The sequence below is a fragment of the Eschrichtius robustus genome, chromosome 1, assembly GCF_028021215.1.
Source record: "Eschrichtius robustus isolate mEscRob2 chromosome 1, mEscRob2.pri, whole genome shotgun sequence".
Classification (NCBI taxonomy): Eukaryota; Metazoa; Chordata; class Mammalia; order Artiodactyla; family Eschrichtiidae; genus Eschrichtius; species Eschrichtius robustus.
The window spans coordinates 192,158,253-192,178,118 of record NC_090824.1 but is presented as its reverse complement, the minus strand read 5'-3'; the positions used below and the strand labels follow the sequence as shown (position 1 = coordinate 192,178,118).

The following is a 19,866-nucleotide window of genomic DNA, read 5'->3' as shown; positions in this document are numbered from 1 at the left end:
CACTGCAGCATTATTACAATAGCCAAGATATGGAAACAACCTAAGTGTCCATCAGTGGATGAATGGGTAAAGATGACAGGGTATATACATACAATGGAATGTTATTCAGCCTTAATAGAGAAGAAAATCCTGCCATTTGCGACAACATGGATAAACCTTGAGAGCATAATGCTAAGTGAAATAAGCTAATCACAGAAGGACAAATACTACATGATACTACTTGTATGTGGAATCTAAAGGAGTCAACCTCAAAAAAAAAAAAAAAAGTCAACCTCATAGAAGCACAGAGGAGAATGATGGTTACCAGGGCATGGGAGGAAGACATGGAGAGGTGGGTCCAAAGTTTCAGTTATGCAAGATAAAACAGTTCTGGAGATCTGCAATACAGCATAGTGCCTGTAGCTAAAAATGCTTCATCCTGTACTTAACATTTGCTAAGAAGGTAGATCTTATGCTGTGTTCTTACCACACACATACACACACACACACATACACACACACACACACACACACACAAATGAGATAAACAGTGTGGGAGGAAACTGAGAGGCAATGGATGTTTATGTCCTTGATGGTGGTGATGGTTTCACGCACTCATCCCCAAACTCATCCCATTGGGGGGAAAAAAAAAAAAAAAATTCTAGTTCTTTACTAAATTTAAAATTAGGGTATTCCCTGGCAGTCCAGTGGTTAGGGCCCCCGTGCTTCCATTGCAGGGGGCACGGGTTCCATCCCTGGTCGGGGAACTAATATCCCGCATGCTGCGTGGCCCGCCAAAAAAATAAAAATAGAAAAATAAAAAATAATGTTATAGCAGACCGTGGTTTAGACATTTCATAGAATCATTTATTTCCTACACTTTTTTAAAATGACCAAACTGTTTCTAATATTTCGGACTGGATTCCCACTAAATTAAAGGTCTCTTTTGGAAAGCACATGTTACTTCCAGGGCTGAACATTTGAATTTTTATTCCTTCAGCAGTTTAGTGGAAGGATCAGTCATACAGCATAAAATAAGTGGAAACTATGCCATTAAGCATGAGTTATGTTCTGGCTGGATTTCTTCCTGGGCGATCTTACCCTAGTGACTGAGCCCTTGGGGACTAGCTTCCTGCTCTGTGTGACAAAGATGACCTCTGCGATCTGCTAGAAGCAAGGGGCGCAGGCAGCGGCCCAGCGCTGTGGTCGCCACGTGAAGCTGCGCGCAGCGCCCTAGGCCGCACCCCGGAGGCGGCGCTTCCGCGAGCGCCGCGGCCCGGGTTGAGCTGCGTCCGTGCCAAGCCCCGCCCGCCGCGCGGAGGCGGGGTCGCCCGCAGAGTTAAGTGCGGCCGAGGCCGGGCCACGGGGTGTCCCCCCCGCGCCCGATGCCATGGACAAGGATCGCGCCTCCGCCCGCCTGCGCGTCTTGCTGCGACACCTCGGCGGCCGCTCGGCCGGGGCCGTCGTATCCTTTGGGTGCGCGGGGCTCGAGCTGGAAGGGTGGTGGCTATCAGGGCGCATCACACAGCCGCCGCGCCGGCTCTTACTTGCTCCGTGCCGCCTGTCCCCGTGATGGTCACGTCTCTTCCGGGCCCTGGGGGCGAGGACAGGTGCGTCCCCAGGAGCCGGTGGTCCCCAAGGCCCCAGAGGGGACCGGCCCGCCCGGTAGGCCCGGGACTGCTGGCCCCAGCGACTGGAGTGGCGTCGCTGCAGCCTTCCGGGCCCTCAGGGCCTCTGTTCCCCGGCTTTGGGGGGGGATGGGAAGTCGTTACCGAGCGGGCCTGCTCTCTGCTGCCTTGTCGCTTTCTGCACTTGGCCGCGCCTGATGGCCGCGGCTGCCCAGACACCGAGACCGTAAACGGGGGCGCAGAGCTACCTGGAGGAGCCGCGGAGCCCTCTCAGGGCGGAGCCGCCCCCCAGCTCTTCCTTCTCCAGGGGAGCCCCGTGGAGCTTACACTGTCCCCTGGAGAAGGGCTGGGTGCCCCGTGTCCGCTCCTGGTCAGGCCTTGAGAAGTTAATCCCCGGGAGCATGTGTGCGCTACGGGCGTTGGATCCAGAGAGATGTCACTGTGCGACACAGAAGTCAAGTTGATCTATAGAATTGTTTTTGTCTGCTCAGATTAAGTGTTCTCGTTCAGCGCGAACTTTTGGAAGCTTCGCAGAAAACTGGGCCTGGGATTTTGTTCCCTTGTGACCTGTTCTGCTATATTTAGGATCCTGAAATCTTTCCTAAAACGATCTTACTGGCTGTTTCTTTTACTTTCACTATTGCTCTCTCTGCTGAATTCCAAGCCTTGATGAATCAGAATCGTTGTCACTTTAAAATCTCATCCACAAACCGATGAAGGGAACCCAGGTGACTCTGTAATCTCATTTTACAGTTGAGAAAACAGTGACGCTAGGAGAGATGAAAACTCCTGACCAAGGTCATTAAGGGAAGCAGTGGTTGTCAAACTGCAGTCCCCGGACCAGCAGTATCAGCGTCACCTGGGTAATTGTTAAAAACGCAGATACTCAGGCTCATCTCAGACCTGTGGTATCAAAATACCTAGGCATGGGGCCCAGCGATCTGTTTGCACTTGTTTCTGATACATTGTAATTGTGAGAACCACCAATATACTGGGACTAGATATAACTGGAACTAGATTCAGGTTTCCGGGCCCAGACTGTCAAGACTTTTATTTTTATTTATTTTGTTAATAAATTTACTTATTTTATTTATTTATTTCTGGCTGCGTTGGGTCTTCGTTGCTGCGCGTGGGCTTTCTCTAGTTGCTGCCAGCGGGGGCTACTCTTCGTTGCGGTTCGGGACTGATATTGGGACTGTCCTGGCTTTTTGCTGAGAACAGTTGACAAAGAGGTTAACTCTCTCCCTTGGGGAAAACACAGTAGCTGGTAACTCTTGACTCCTGGCGCCTGCCTCTCTCCTTGACGTTTTTTTTTGGCCTCACCACGTGGCTTGTGGGATCTTAGTTCCCCGACCAGTAATTGAACCTGGGCCCTACACAGTGAGAGCGACGAGTCCTAACCATTGAACCTCCAGGGAATTCCCATCTCCTTGACTATTATATTGTCCCCAGTTATATAAAGACATCATTCAAAAAGGATAAAATGTTTAAGAGAAGTGACATTCTGAAAGTAACTCTTTAAGCTAAAGAAACAATGAAAAAAATGAGAAGAAAAAAACCAAGATGCTAAGTCAGTCATCTGTGATTACTGGATAGAAAACAAAAAGGAATTTCTAAGTTCTTTAAGATATTTAAAAAGATACTCTACTATGTGGATCATATTTTTCTTGGAGTCATTGTTTATAGACTTTTTTTTTCTTTGAGAAACCATAGGTAATTCAGAGGCCTGTGAAAGGCTGTATCGCTGCAAATCTTAAATCTAAGGCAACTAGTGTTTCTTTTTTTCTTTTTAATTTTTTTTTTTTTTTTTTGGCTGTGGTGTGCAGCATGCGGGATCTTAGTCCCCCAACCAGGGATCGAATCTGTGCCCTCTGCATTGGGAGCGTGGAGTCTTGACCACTGGACCTCCAGGGAAGTCCCTCCTTTGTCAATTTTTAATTGGGTTATTTATCTTTTTATTATTGCGTTGTAATAGTTCTTTATTATATTCTAGATACACGTCCCCTATCAGATATATGATTGCAAACATTTTCTCCTGTTCTTTGGGTTGTCTTTTTTTTTTTTAACATCTTTATTGGAGTATAATTGCTCTACAATAGTGTGTTAGTTTCTGCTGTATCGCAAAGTGAGTCAGCTATACATATACATATATCCCCATATCTCCTCCCTCTTGCGTCTCTCTCCCACCCTCCCTAACCCACCCCTCTAGGTGGTCACAAAGCACCGAGCTGATCTCCCTGTGCTATGCGGCTGCTTCCCACTATCTATTTTACATTTGGTAGTGTATATATGTCAATGCAACTCTCTCACTTCGTCCCATCTTGCACTTCCCCCTCCCCATGTCCTCAAGTCCATTCTCTACATCTGCATCTTTATTCCTGTCCTGCCCCTATGTTCATCAGAAGCATTTTCTTTTTTAGATTCCATATATGTGTTAGCATATATTTGTTTATCTCTTTCTGACTTATTTCACTCTGTATGACAGACTCTAGGGCCATCCACCTCACTACAAATAACTCAGTTTCGTTTCTTTCTTTTATAATTTATTTATTTATTTATTTATTTTTGGCTGTGTTGGGTCTTCGTTGCTGTTCGTGGGCTTTCTCTAGTTGCGGCGAGTGGGGACTACTCTTTCACTATGGTGTGCGGGCTTCTCATTGAGGTGGTTTCTCTTGTTGCAGAGCACGGGCTGTAGACGCACGGGCTTCAGTAGTTGTGTCACGGGGGCTCAGCAGTTGTGGCTCACGGGCTCTAGAGTGCAGGCTCAGTAGTTGTGGCGCACGGGCTTAGTTGCTCCGCGGCATGTGGGATCTTCCCAGATCAGGGATCGAACCCGAGTCCCCTGCATTGGCAGGCGGTTTCTTAACCACTGTGCCACCAGGCAAGTCCCAACAGTCCTAGTCTTGAGCCAGGGTTGGCAAACATTTTCTTTAAAGGTAGACTTTTTTTTTTCTAATGACCAGCCAATATTGCTAATATTTTGGACTAGACTCCTACTAAGTTAAATTCCTCTTTTGAATAGCACATGTTTCTCCTTATTTCTAGAATAGAGCCTTTCCATTTTTATTCGTTCAGTAGTTTGGTAGGAGAAATAGCCAGGGGGAATGGAATAGATATAAACTCTGAATACCGTGTGGAAGCCTTGGCTCAGCTGTTTTCTGCTGGGTGACCCTGGACTAGTTACTGAGCTCTCCTAGCCTAGGGTTCCTGCTCTATGCAACAGGAATAATAAAGCTCCTGGCTCCCAGCCACCTCCTCAGGCTATTGTGAAATGAAATGAGGTAAGCAGCAGTGCATCAGAGCTTACGTGTGTAATCAGTTTGCTTGGTGACCATTTAGGGCCCGTCTTCCCTTGTGAAAACCAATCCAGGGCAGACCGTTCCTAGAAAAGGTTGACACCTAAATTTTACTTTATTTGCCTTAACTCACATCCTAGATATCTCACCACACTTCAGGGACTGTTCCTCCTGGCAGTTTCCACCCTCAACAATTCCAGTGAGTAAATCTAATTTTAATTTTTAACCATACAATGTATTTAAAGGTTTTTTTTTTTCTAGTGGTAACTAGGATATAAAATACATGTTGCCCGATGAGAATTCATTATACAAATCCTCCATTTCCAGGATTTGTTCTAACGATCATGGAAAATTTTGAAGACCCTGACTTTTTCTATATGTATTTTAAAGTTCAGAAAGGAGGAAAAATGTGAGAAAGTGCATAATCTTATTTTGTAAAATTCAGGCATGGTACATCTCATTTAAATTAGTCTGTTGTTTGGTTAGTCTGATGTATTAGCTAGCATCTTTGGTTTGTCTTAAAACCACCTTTGAAGTGGAAAACATTGATCTCCATGGAATATTCTCATAGGGTCACAGTTCCAAACCAGAGTAATGGACAAGGTGATCTGAGTTTGTGTGTGTGTGCTGTACACTTATTTAGATTTTTGTTACTTTGATTTCTTCTGTGAATGCATGAACTAGACAATTAAAAACATAAAATATATCAGTTTCCCATCTGAAAAACCCATCATAAAATATATTAGTTTCCCAACTGAAATACATATTCATTACAGAATAAATTTTAAAATCAGAGAAATAGGAGGAATTAAAAAAACATCATCCATAATACCATTACATAAAGGCAATCACTATTAAAAAATTTTTTTTGTATTTCTTTATAGTCTTTTTTTAAAACAAGTAGTGTCTTGGTTTTACATCATTGTCATCATATTTTAATTTAATAGGCATTGTCCATGCTATTATATGCTCTTTATTTTTAATGCTTGAGTCATATCCCATTGAATGGATATAATATGATTAGTTAATTATTCCTCCATTTCTTGGTGATAGTAATTAATGCTTTGGATCTAAAGCTTAAAAATTTTTTTCAGATTATTTCCTTAAAGTCTTAGAAATAAAAATGCTTAGTGGAAGAGTACATACATTTCTCAGGTTCTTGATACATATTGTTAGGTTGTGATTTGTAAATTGGACTTATTTGAGATTTTTTTCTCCTTTAGGTATACTCGGGATAATAATGTTCTAAGCCTAGAACAGAGAAAATTTTATGAAGAAAATGGATTTCTTGTCGTTAAAAATTTGGTGTCTGATGCTGATATTCAATATTTTAGGTACAGTAACACTATTTGTTATATAACAGAAATATGTATTATATGTGTGTAATGGGAATATGAGTAAGATTAGCTTGTGTATGTACAGATATTTTTCAGGGATTGGGTTTGTTAGGAAGTGGTTTGTTAGAACCTGGGCTCGAGCCAGGGTAGCTGGCTTTAATCTTAGCCCCGTTGCTTAACACTGTATGTATGAGGCAATTCCTTAACCTTTCCATGCCTGTTTCCATATCTGCAAAACGGGGGAAATAACAGTACTTATGTCCTAGAGTTGTTCTTAGGACTAAATAGGTAAAATAGAGAGAGAATACTTTAAACAGGGCCTGGCTTATTGTAGTGCTAGGGAAGTGTTTGCTCTTTTATTCAGATGAAACCAAATCACAAATATTTCCCCACTGGTCTGCTAAGGTAAGGAATATTTGAATTCTGGGAGCAAGTTTCAGCCTCACGGTTAGGAGGCAGGCACTTCTGAGTTGGCCATTTTCTCCTTCCTCCCATCAGAACTATTCAACCTGGGGCTAGAGGCCAACTTGGTGCAGAAAAACCACCCCCAAACCTTCGAGTCTTTCCACAGAACAAGGCCAGGGAGGTGCTTGGAGCCTGCGGTAATGACATCATTTACCAATTGAATTTTCTAGGGATGAGTTTGAAAGAATCTGCAGAATGAAGGTGAAACCACTGGGATTGATGGTGATGAGAGATGTGACCATTGCAAAATCAGAGTATGTGCCAAATGAGAAAGTGATTACCAAGGTCCAAGATTTCCAAGAAGATAAGGAACTCTTCAGATACTGCACCCTCCCTGAGGTTCAAGGCCTTCTTGTGTTCCTTTCTCTTTAAGCTAATTGCCCATCTGCATGCCTGCCTCTGATATATTATTATTATTATTATTTTTTTTTACTTTATCTAGCTAGCCCTTTTCTACTGGGGTCCTAGAGTGGTGGTTCTCAACCAGAGATGGACATTTGGCAATGTCTGGAGACGTGTTTGCTTGTCAGGCAGGAGGAATGGTGTCCTGTTGGCTTCTAATGGGTAGAGGTCAGACATGCTGCTACTTGGGCCCAGGGATGCTATAATGCACAGAATAGCCCCTTCCCACAAGCAAAGAATTATCCAGCCCAAAATGTCAGTAGTGCCAAGACTGAGAAATCCTGCTTTTGCTAATTATTTTTGGTGAAGAAGAGCAGGAATTCTGTGGTAAGAGAGAGCCTTTCTCACACTTCACACAGGCACTTCCACAGGGGTGATAGTGCTGAGGCTATTTATTGTAATATCCGTTTATTTTTTCTTTTTGTTTTATGATCTGGTCAGTAGAGGTGTGAGTCTGTTTTTAAATGTAAACTAGGGCCTCCCTGGTGGCACAGTGGTTAAGAATCCGCCTGCCAATGTAGGGGACACGGGTTTGAGCCCTGGTCCAGGAAGATCCCACATGCCGCGGCGCAACTAAGCCCGTGTGCCACAACTACTGAGCCTGCGCTCTAGAGCCCGCGAGCCACAACTGCTGAAGCCCGCGCGCCTAGAGCCTGTGCTCTGCAACAAGAGAAGCCACCGCAATGAGAAGCCCATGCATTGCAACTAAGAGTAGCCCCTGCTCACCGCAACTAGAGAAAGCCTGTGCCCAGCAACCAAGAACCAATGCAGCCAAAAAAAAAAAAAAAAAAGCAAACAAATAAATGTAAACTAGTTTTTTAAAAATTATTCTTTAAGAGTAGTTCATATTTATAAAAACATCCAAATAGTATAGAAGGACATGAAAAGTGAATTCTCCCACCCCCAGCGCCACTCACTGTTCAGTTTTTTTATGTATTCATCTAGAATTATTTCAGGTATAATCAAGCATATCTGTATAACCCCACCTTTTGTGTAACAGGGAATATACTGGTTGTCACTTTGTTTTTCCACTTGCAGTAGATCTGAGACATCTTTCCATATTAGTATCTATGGATCTACTTTATACTTTGTAAACTATTGCATAGTATTCCATTGCATAAATGTACTACAGTTTATGACCATTTATTTAGAATGGTTTCAAAGGACACTTTGCACAAAGTACTTATTAGAAACTATAACCTCAAGTGCTGTTAAAAAATCTGATTCATGAAGAAAGACTGTACAGCTGAGCCACCTGGGATGTCGGGCCCCTTGGGTTGGGGATGGGAGGAGAAGTGGCCCCTCTGAGCCATGCATTCTTCCCAACCTCAAGTCCTGTTATAGAAATGGAAGTTGTGTGGGTGGATTGAGGATAAAAAGCTGGAAATCACAGGCAACATGTGGTAGATTAAACTCTATCGGGACTTTCAGATTTCCTACCTCTGTAACGTGTGAACCACATATCTGGTGGTTCATGCAATGATTTTTAGGAGGTAGGCATTCTTTTAATAGCTGGGTATTTATTTTAATATGTATTGGAAAAATGAACCAGCACCTCAAATCCATGATTTCAAGAATATTATTAATCAGGATAAAACTAAGTAAAAGAGGGGCTTCCCTAGTGGCGCAGTGGTTAAGAATCCGCCTGCCAATGCAGGGGACACGGGTTTGAGCCCTGGTCCGGGAAGATCCCACATGCCACGCAGCAACTAAGCCCGTGAGCCACAACTACTGAAGCCCGCATGCCTAGAGCCTGTGCTCCGCAACAAGAGAAGCCACCGCGATGAGAAGCCCGCGCACTGCAACGAAGAGTAGCCCTCGCTTGCCGCAATGAGAGAAAACCTGTGCACAGCAACAAAGACCCAACGCAGCCAAAAAATAAATAAATAAATATTTTAAAAAAGAAAAAAAACTAAGTAAAAGAAGTGAGTTAATTTAATTTAGGGAGAATATTGGCTAAATATATTGGGAAATTCTGCAAAGCAGGACAGAAACGGTGAGGATGGCTCTTGAATGACGAAGGTTTAGAAAATAGCAGCCTAAGTGAATACTAAAAAAAAAAAAAAAGACAAAAACAAACTTCTTATTAAAAAAACAAGCATGAGGCCTGACTCCTGAGATTTTTGTAACATTTCAAGTGTTTCGTACTCAAACTACCAATATTCCTTATACACAAGAGATCAAATAGTGAGAAAGCCGTAGAATGTGCTTCATTTTTTGGAGTCAGACAGAAAGGGAGTTTGAATACCATCTTTTTCATTTAACTGGCTCTGCAAACTTAGGCATCTTATTCGTGTGGGGCATTCATTTCAAAGTATTATTAATGAATGGGGGCATTAACTTTCAGGGACTATTGTGAGGCTTAACCGAGCTGATGTGTCAATATATAGAAAGCCCCTGGCAGGTAGGAGGCATGCAATGTTGAGTCCTTTCTGCTTTTTACCCCTTTCTAGTGGGTCTGATGCAGGAGGTGGTCCTCCCTGTCACCTGCTCCCATTGCAGCTTATTCCTCGTAGCGTGGGTCTCAGCCACATCGCCCGTGTCATTATGTGTTTAACATCTTTTTTCCCACCAGCATATAAACTCCTTTGGGGCAGGGACCCGCTTATCTTGTTCACTGTTGTGTCCCTATTTGCTGTCACTCTGCCTGGTTCAGAGACCTTAGGAAGGAGTTGTTGAATTAACGGCCATGCTGATTGTGAAGTGGCCTCCAGGCCCCTGTTCTCCTGCCCTCGGGGTTACTCATGACAGCTGCAAACCTGTCGGGGCCTTTTGTGGTCCCTTCTTACAAAGAGTCTCCGTGAAGGAAAAGGAAGCTGCCTTCTCACTGGGCAACTGGCAACAGCTTTGGTAGAAAGAAGGGCATTCCTGCCCTTTGCAGTTGGTGTCTCACAGAAACTCATGTCTCTCTTGTAGAAGAAGCACTCACGTTTCCAGCTGGCTCCAAAAAGCCTGTCTAGTTCAGAGTGTTGTAAATTTCCAATGATTTCCAGTTGCTGACTTTTCCATGGTTGGTTTGCAAGGTTGTGAAATATCGATTGATTGTTTTAAACAATTGCCATCTGAGTTCCTGTATAGATAGATGTACTTTGTGCCACCTGCCTATGTATCTGATTTCCCATGAACTTTTTTCCCCCTTTCCCTTAGATTCTGAAATATGTGGAGTGCTTCACTGGACCCAATATTATGGCCATGCATACAATGCTGATAAACAAACCTCCAGATTCTGGTAAAGAGCTCTTATTTGTAAAGGAAAAGCAACAACAAAAACAAAAAAAAAAGTGTTTAAGTACATAAGGTTGATGTCCTAACTAATAGCAATGTGTACAACTGCTAAACTTTGCGTAAATGAATATATGTACTTTTATTTAAGTCTTAAGATAGCTTACATCATAAAAACATTGAAGTATAGGGTTATCGCTGGGTTTTTACACAACTGGCTTCTGAAAGATGCAGTTTAGTAAACACGACTGTCCCTACACCCCAGAGGCTCCTGTTATTCAACATCCCTAAGCCTTGTTACCACTCTCACCCATGCATGAGAGTGTGGACCTTGCCTTCCTGATCTGAAGACATTATTATTACTATCAAAGTTAAAACTATTCTTAAAAATCATATACCACAGTTATTCTTAAATTTTCCTGTGCTTGCTAAAATGTAGCTTCTAAGGCCTCCCTCCTAGAGAGACCAATTCAGAAAACAGAACCCAGGAATCTGCATTTTTATTAACCATACCCAGAGATGCTAATGCAGATGGCTCTTGGGCCACACTGAGAAATTCAGCTGTACCAGCGGTAGTAAATCGGCCATTAGAGATTCTTGATCCTTTTCTACTTTGTCGTCCTCCTGATGGCTGGGAGAGGTTTATGTGACAGGTCTGTAATTTAACATCAAGTCTTTCCCTCCTTGGGCGTCTTGCCTGGAGAGATCCGGTGGCCTGGGGGAACCACGTTCAGAGGGCAAAGCTTGGGAAAAATGTAAATGTGGGCCTAGTATCTCTGATTCTCCACATTGATTGTACACCAAATGCTTCTAGTTTGGTGGGGAAACCTCTGAGAGGCCTTTTATTTAGTTAGTTAGTTAATTAACGAATATATTTTTTTGTATCAGCCACTTTGAAGGCTATCAGAGGACCTCAGATTTGACCACTCTCTTTAATTAATCAACCTTTTTTTGGGAATACTAAGCTCTGTGCCCAAACCAGAGTTAGGAAGGAATAAAGCACAGTCGAGATGATGACATATGTACAGCATGCTAGAAAATAGTGTAAAGTAGTCCTTGGCTACCAGAAGCCCAGAAAGAATTACAGGATCCAGAGTTACTGTGCTGATGGGAATTCTCTGGTAGTCCAGCACTTAGGATTCCATGCTTCCACTGCAAGGGGCATGGGTTCAATTCCTGGTTGGGGAACTAAGATCCCTCATGCCTCGCGGCATGGCCAAAAAAGAAGACAGAGTCACTGTGCTGATTCAGTGTTCCAATTTGGTGCTTATCTGTTGAGGCTGGTTTTCTTTAGCATTGTTTCATCTGTTTGCTTTTGCAGGGATAGGTCATTGTTCTGGTTTTTCAGGCAGAGGAGAAGAATTCTGAGACTTGAGTTTATTTATTTTAACAGCAGGTTCTGTTTTAGGCAAGAAGACATCCCGTCACCCCTTGCACCAGGATCTGCACTATTTCCCCTTCAGGCCCAGCAATAGCATCGTTTGTGCCTGGACAGCCATGGAGCACATCGACCGGAACAACGGCTGTCTGGTCGTGCTCCCAGGGACACACAAAGGCCCCCTGAAAACACACGATTATCCCCAGTGGGAGGTAAGTCTGCCTGGCGGCTGAGTCTTGATCAGAATCTTTTGTTGTTTTGACTTCACATCAGTATATATAAGGAGCTTTGCCAATAAGATGACATTTCCTTTCTTAGCAAAACATTGTTCTAGGATTTAGAATAAGGATCAGGGAAAACTCAAGGATGTCAGAGAAAATGATTGTCTTTGTTCTTTCAACAAGTGCTTGAAAGCCAACCAAAGTGGGGAACTTTGGTGATGCTATAACAGATCTGAGATTATGAAGCCTAACTGCAGAGGTAAGACACAAACACGGCAACACCAGATGTGTGTGCCAAGTGCCACATGAGTCTTACACCCTGATTGGTGGGTCTCGCAGTAAAGAAGTGGGATCATCTCCTTCCAGCTGAACAGACCGGCAGAGAGAGGCTCTGGGGAGGACTAAGTAGTATCCTGTTACGAGGCTGTTCACGGTTTATCGATTCAGCTGATGATACTGGAGGATTGTTTAATGCTTTGGGGCCTTTGAGTGGTGAGATCAAATTGGTTCTTCAAGAGCGATAACCTTGTGGTCTGGCACAGAATTTACTGCAGGTGTAAGAGTCCAGAGGCAGAGAAACCAGAGAGGAGACTCTTAGCGTTTTAGGTATAAGGCAATAACGTCTCAAAGATCCCATAATGATGATCAAGGTGGGAAGAGCACCTGTTGTTAAGGCAGACAGAATGGACACGGTTCCGTGGGATGTAAAGAATATGGCTCTCAGGACTTCTGTGCCAACTAGTGAAAATTCTTCTTTCTTTTAAAAATTAATTAATTTTATTTTTGGCTGCATTGGGTCTTCGTTGCTGCGCACGGGCTTTCTCTAGTTGCGGCGAGCGGGGGCTACTCTTTGTTGCGGTGTGTGGGCTTCTCACTGCAGTGTCTTCTTGTTGTGGAGCACGGGCTCTAGGTACGTGGGCTTCAGTAGTTGTGGCACGCAGGCTCAGTAGTTGTGGCTCGCGGGCTCTAGAGCGCAGGCTCAGTAGTTGTGGCGCACGGGCTTAGGTGCTCTGCGGCACGTGGGATCTTCCCAGGCCAGGGATCGAACCCGTGTCCCCTGCATCGGCAGGCGGATTCTTAACCACTGAGCCACCAGGGAAGCCCCTAGTTAGAATTCTTGCACTGAGGATTAGTGCTAAGTGAAAATATTTGAGTCTAGATTCTGATATAAAATCTGAAATTCGTCGATTAAGTTGAGGTTTAGGAAAGGTTGGTGCAAGCAACAGAAGTGGGTTTTCACTGACTTCAGCCGAAGGGAATGTTTTGGAGGGCTGCAGGGGCATGCAGAATCGGTGGGAAGGCTGGCCAGCTCGGGGGGTTGGGGGATGGGGAATGAAAGAGGGAGTCCTTGCTCGGTGGGAACAGTTGGGTGGGGTACCTGGCATGGGCAGTGAACCCTGACTATGTCTGGTCTCTTCGATCCTCTGCTCAGATTCAAAGTGGCCACAGTGGGAGGTCAGATTCGCTTATCTTGGTTACATATCAACCCTGTGCACGAGAGACGCTCACTGGGTCGAAGTCCCAATACAGTGCAGTACAAAAGTAGTCATTCCCCAAAAGGAATTTGTATTTGGGATAGTCTTAGGAAAGGAAATGGGATGCTACCCTCCAAAGACCCATAAAGGTTTGCAAACTTTGTCACTTCTCGTTTTAGCTTCTTCCATAAAGACATAACCATTACCTAATACAGTAACTAACTTTGAAAATAGTTATAAACAAACATAATGTTTTATTTATTATTTTTTAAAATTATTCTTTATTTTATTTATTTATTTTTGGCTGCATTGGGTCTTCGTTACTGCATGCGGGCTTTCTCTAGTTGCGGCGAGCGGGGGCTACTCTTCATTGCGGTGCACGGGCTTCTCATTGCGGTGGCTTCTCTTGTTGCGGAGCACGGGCTCTAGGTACGCGGGCTTCAGTAGTTGTGGCTCACGGGCTTCAGGAGTTGTGGCTCGCGGGCTCTAGAGCACAGGCTCAGTAGTTGTGGCACACGGGCTTAGTTGCTCTGCGGCATGTGGGATCTTCCTGGACCAGGGCTCAAACCCGTGTCCCCTGCATTGGCAGGCGGATTCTTAACCACTGCGCCACCAGGGAAGTCCCCATAATGTTATAATTTACTATTCTTTCTTTACTTTGCATGTGACATGAGTGGTTTTTCAGCCCAGAAAAACTGAGTATTTTCTCTCCCCTAGTTTGGGAGAATAGTTAGCTTCTCAGAGATGCTCTTGAGTAACAGAAGAATAATTTATGCCAAGTTCCAGGTGGGAAAGAATGATTATGGGTTAACCTGGAAAGGTGGTCTCCTGCATTACCACAAAATGTAAAGCTGATCTAGATCTTCATTTATAATTCAGTAATGAAGGGTAGGTGGAAATTCCAAATTTTTCATCTGGTCTAAAAAGTCCATGATTTTAACATCAACATGTGGCTTTCTAAAACCAGTCATCTGAGAAGCTTTGGTATATGTAAGGTTTTTTTTTTTTTTTTTAATCTAATTTATTTATCTGTTTCTCTTGGAAGAACTTAGAGAAGCTTTGTTTTTTCCTGATGAGTCATTGATAAGGGTTTTAATTAGTGGCTTCCTCACATCTGGACTTGGCTTCTCTCGTGTTTTAGGGAGGGGTTAACATCATGTTCCACGGCATCCAGGACTACGACAAAAATAATGACCGGGTGCACCTCCTGATGGAGAAAGGAGACACTGTTTTCTTTCATCCTTTGCTCATCCACGGATCTGGTCGCAACAAAAGTCAAGGATTCCGGAAGGTATGCGTTCACATCACGGCTCTTTCTGAAGACGGACGGCTTAGGAACAAAAGTGCCGCGATATAGTCAAAGTTAAAGGATTTGTGACTTTTAACTAAACTGCCCTTTAGTCCGGTTTATTTAGCACGAAATATATTTGCCTCCCTCATGCTTTCTTGCTCACAGCAGTAAGGAGCCAGGTGACCTCAGGATCCCAGCCTACTGAACATTCATGGAATTGCTTCAGAGGGAGAGCTTACTTCCTTGGAAGCTGCTAGCCTATGGTTTCAGAGGCAAAAGCAAAGGCAGACATACCAAATAAGAACATCTGGAATGTGTACAGCTCATATAAGAGGAACGTTTGTAATATTATTGCTCCTGGGGAAAATATTATTGATCGGAAAGGAAGGTCTGAATTGGCCACCCGGAAATCAGATATGGCCATGTTTTTCACCCCTTAGCCTCAGTGTTTTCAATTTCATGATTTCAGTGCTTACATTAAAAATTGACATAATTTCTCATAAATTCCCAGATTTCTTGCCTTTCTAAGATTCCGCAGATCTGACGATACTATGGGCTCACATTTCCCTACGATGCCGTGGCTGTTTATACTAAATATTCGGGGCTTCTTTGGGGCTGAGTGAAGTTTTCCAGTCTGTCACAAGAATCCCTTTTGTCTCCCTGAGGCTGAGGGTTAGTTGTCAGATTTCATCTTCCATTCATTCGAATATCCACCAGGCTCAACAGGACCGGGACGAGCATGAGGCAAGAAGGCACCCCCCTCAGGGGTACCCCAAAACCTCAGCAGTCCAACTACATAATATTTTAATGTAGTAGTTTAAAAAATCAAAATGAATGCCAAAAAATCCATGGTGAGTGCAATGCCAAAATTTTAAAGACGAGGTCAGACCCTCCACTACCATGACCCTCAGAACTGTGCAAAGGGGTACAGGCACTATGCTGGAAATAATGTGTTTTAATATACTGACTTGGTAATTTTTCAATATTTTTTAACCACTTTAATGTTTGGGGAAATATTAACCATTAAAAAATACATAAAAGGGTACAGGTAGGACTGTACATTTTTTCCCTTTTGCCTCAGGCTCCAATATGGCTTGGTATGGCACTAGGGCTTCCATGGGAAATAAAGCTTGTGACTCAACTGCCTAGAAATTTGATATTTGGGGCAAAGTAGGAAGCTCTTCTGATGGGTGCAGTCACCCTAAGATAACTAACCTGTGACAAGGAAGGTGAGTTTTAACTACCGCCTTGCAACTTAGATCTGTTTATAACTCCTTCGAGAATGGGGAGAACCAAGGAACTTCCATCTTACCTTCAAAAGGAAACAAGATGGGTATTGTATGTGAATGTGATCAAGCTTTAAACATCCTTTTGATTCAGGAGGGGTGTCTGCCTATTATTTTCCTTACAAGGTCTTTTCAGTTTTTTCACCCCATAATCTGTGGCCATTGAAATACCAACTCATTACAAACTGAACTGAGTAACTTCTGTAACTGAGGTGATGAGAAACCCTGCAATACATTCCTTTGTAGGACTTGGCAGTATCCACTCATTAGAAAAATCAAATGCTAAAAAGTTAAAGACTTCTTACTTACATAATTCTGTTCCCTGCCCCGTATATACCTTTGGAAAATAAATAACACAGCTAGTGAAAAACGTCTTGTAATTTCTCCATTAGCCTTTAGCTGGGTGGAAAAAAAAAGCAGCTGAGCCATCAAGAGACTGATTTAGGACACATGGGAACAGCATTCAATCTAGAAATCAAATGCTCAGTGACAGAACTGACTTTCTAAAAGAAGCCTCCTTGCTTGGTTGCTGGTGTTAACGGGGTGTTTTTTTGTTTGTTTGTTTTTGGGTTTTTTTGTAACATGAATCGATTCACTTTGCACAGGCAATTTCCTGCCATTTTGCAGATGCCAACTGCCACTACATCGATGTGAAGGGTACCAGTCAAGAAAACATTGGAGAGGAAGTTTTAGAGATAGCCAGTAAAATCCATGGAGTGAAAGACGTCAGCCTGAAGGTATGTTTGTATGAAATGACAAGGCAAAGATCTTGGTTTTTTTCTTTTCTTCAGATGCTTAATAATTCTCATACCTGATTTAATTTGAAAGTATAAAATGCTTGGGTTTAGAGCTCGTTTCGGAAACATTGCTGAGACCTAAGAATGGCAGTGGAGTTTGTTTGTACTGCTCGCTTCCCCAGTGTGGGAGGCCTGAATTCTGTAAGTCTCTGGGCTGTCCTGTGGTGCGCAGGCCATCGTGTTGCAGAACGGACAGGTAGGAGAGGAGGTAGATAACAAATTCAGAGGAGAGGAAATGCAGGACAAGGCTACCTTCTGAACGCACACGTTTTAAAGGTTTGGGCTGTCAATCATAGGCCTCCTTTGTTTGGAAAGAAGAGAGTATATGCATTTGGAATTCCAGTAAGACTCCCAGAAAGCAATTCTCAAGCAAGTGTTTGTTTGGGTCAGTTTGCATCCGGAGTTTAATGAGAGCCTGCATGTAGCAGAGATGAGAGATCACTGATGCTTGTCGTAGCGGGCGTAAGACAGCATTTCATATGCTTTCCTAATTAATACACCTCATCTGTAGATTTGTTTTTAACTGGTGAACATTCCATGCTGCTGCTGATCGATTACAAGTTATCAGTCAAGGCAAATAAATAAACTTATTTGCATCGTAGATTATGTACATTTTAGCATCTGAACCGAGAAGCTGACCCTACTTGTTAAATGTGCATTAGATAATTAAGTGCATCTATTCTGGGGGCGACATGACCCCCAAATAGGCTGAGTGTAATGATAACTCAGGGCCTTCTGGTACTCTGAAGAGCTTTGCTCACCAAAGGCAGGGTACCATCTTCTGAAACAACTTCCCAGCGCACAAATCTTCCTCCACCCTTAACCCCTTTTCTCTTTAGAATCTATGAATGTATCCCACATCTGAAAATGCTCTGGTCTCACATTTGCACATCCTGGAAGTCTTGTCCTTCTCCCTTTGTCCAGTACTTAAATGTCCTACAAAGGCAACATATTTTGCCAACTGGAACTTCCATCCAACACCCTGAATTTCAAGGCAGGAAAAAAATGTATATATTATGTTTGAGGTCTGTCACAGTTGTACTAAATGAATCAGTTCCTGTATTTATTTTTCGTTACTCTCTCAGCTATAGTTTATTGGCTTTACTTAAAAGAACAATACTAACTTCTGCTATAGAGTTCTTTGTCAGATACAAAAGCACGTTCATATCCCTTTTCTTCTTTTCTTCACCAAAACCCAGTGGAGCAGTCATTATAGCTCCAAGCTCTTAATGAGAAAATGAAGAGTTCAAGAGATTGGCCTCAATTACATAAGTGACGGAGATTTCAGAGTCAGGTCCAGTTCCAAAATCGTTCTTCCCAGGATACCTTGCTGTTTGCTCAAAAATAAACAAGAAAGTCTGAATTGTTTTATTAGGAACAAAGAAGAAAAAAACCAAACCAGTAGCCCAGGACATCATTTTCATGATAATGATCTAATCAGGGGTAGATGACTCAGAATGGGGCAGGCAAACATCACCAAGGAAAGCAGGAGCTTGGGTACTAAACTGTTTGTATTGTGACCAGACTTAAGAGCCAGTTCCAACACCTGTAATCAACACGAGTGCCAAATAAAACAAGACTGACAGTGTGGGGACTCACTGTCTTGGCTTACAAAACATGATTTTAGATGTTGGCAGGTACATTAATTGGAGTATCAGAATGTGGTTTATTTACTAACTGTTACGACTATTGTGGACGGGTTTTTTTTTTCTTTTTTTTTTGTATTTAACCACTTGTAGATGCTAGTAATCTACTTTGTCTTATGGTGAATAGGTAAATCAAAGTGTCCCATAAACTCACTGTGTTTGGTATTATTTCCAGGACGTTTGGAGATTTCGAGCACGCGTCGTGAAAGGAGAAAGAATCAACCTTTGAAACAGCCCTTTGCTCAAACTCTTTTCAAGAAAACCAGGACAGAACAAGGTCTTGGAGGAAAACCTTTTCTCAATGAGATGATGTAATCTTTTCTATCCACTTGTTAACAAAATCAAAGTGCACAGATCTGGTACTTAATTGCATACGGGTAATTCTGCAGCACGGTGGGGTGGCTTTAAAGGATATAAGATCAGTAAAAGTGAAATATTACTGTTTTAAGGAAAACTTGGGGTTGCAACTAATAAAGGTGATGCATAATTGAAGTCTGTTCGATCAGTTTCTTTCACTCAATTAGCTCTTTACCCAAGCAGGGATTAATGTTCTGAAACGCAAAGCCCACCACCTCCCAATTTTGCGTTGTGAGAGATTTCTTTTCAAATCTGGAACAATGAATATTAGAGGCACAGTTAGTGGAGGGCCTAAGAAGGGCATCAGGGAGTAAAAATATGGGTGGAAACTCATGTTCAGACACAGGATTTCCTTCCATGGCCTCTCCAGCCCAACCACCCTCCTTAAAGACTGGATCTTTCCAAGTCTTTTTCTCTCAAGCAAGAAGACCAGGGTAACTTTCTCTGCCAATTCATATTGGGCAGGGCAGCTGAAAACCTTCAGCATTTTCGAATGAAATCTAACCTCTTTCAAGGTCCTGGAAAATGGTTAGATACTTTTGATTTGGATTTCAAGTGGTGTGAACTGGGGGAATTTAATAGAGCACTGCATTTGTACACTAGCGGAGGGCAGCAAGGAGCCACAGTCCTTATTCTTAAAAATTCTAGTTAAAGCTTTAATAAGAAAGAGTCCCCTTTTTTGTCATTCTGCTATGCACGTTTTCCTAAATCTAGCTTCACCGTTTTTGTCAGTTTCTCTATAAGAACACCCAGTTTAAGCTCAGCTCTAGCTAGATACTGGGGAAGACATGAGAATCCCTGACAGCGTCTAAGGATTATGGAATAGTTGGAAATAACATGTACATAGGGAAAGCCAGCGTAAACAGCATGTATAGAGCACTGTTCTGCAATAAACTTTTCAAACTAATTTTGAATTTAAAATAAATGTGAAAAAATAGAAAACCAGAGAGCAGAATTTGTCACTTCCCTTGTGCTTATTTATTTATTTATTTATTTATGGCTGTGCGTGGGTTTTCTCTAGTTGCCGAGCACAGACTCTAGGCTCATGGGCTTCAGTAGTTGTGGCATGTGGGCTCAGTAGTTGTG

The 19,866-nt window shown here is 42.9% G+C and overlaps 1 protein-coding gene across 1 annotated transcript; it reads left to right on the top strand.

Annotated features, from left to right (window-relative positions):
• The first annotated feature begins 1,315 nt into the window (after window positions 1-1,315).
• Window positions 1,316-18,915, top strand: PHYH (phytanoyl-CoA 2-hydroxylase). Its single transcript, XM_068561596.1, has 9 exons — window positions 1,316-1,444; window positions 5,044-5,102; window positions 6,127-6,237; window positions 6,876-7,044; window positions 10,255-10,336; window positions 11,738-11,919; window positions 14,545-14,694; window positions 16,586-16,717; window positions 18,599-18,915. Exons 1-9 carry the CDS (start codon window positions 1,370-1,372, stop codon window positions 18,650-18,652), a joined length of 1,014 nt encoding a protein of 337 aa, XP_068417697.1. The 5' UTR covers window positions 1,316-1,369; the 3' UTR covers window positions 18,653-18,915.
• The last annotated feature ends 951 nt before the right edge of the window (window positions 18,916-19,866 follow it).

What these genes read in the sequence shown, in the direction of transcription:
- PHYH (XM_068561596.1), top strand. Translation starts at nt 1,370, where the DNA reads ATGGACAAGGATCGCGCCTCCGCCCGCCTGCGCGTCTTGCTGCGACAC. An exon ending in GCCGCTCGGCCGGGGCCGTC is followed by an intron (nt 1,445 to 5,043) that starts GTATCCTTTGGG and finishes CTCACATCCTAG; the next exon opens with ATATCTCACCACACTTCAGG. An exon ending in TTCCACCCTCAACAATTCCA is followed by an intron (nt 5,103 to 6,126) that starts GTGAGTAAATCT and finishes TTTCTCCTTTAG; the next exon opens with GTATACTCGGGATAATAATG.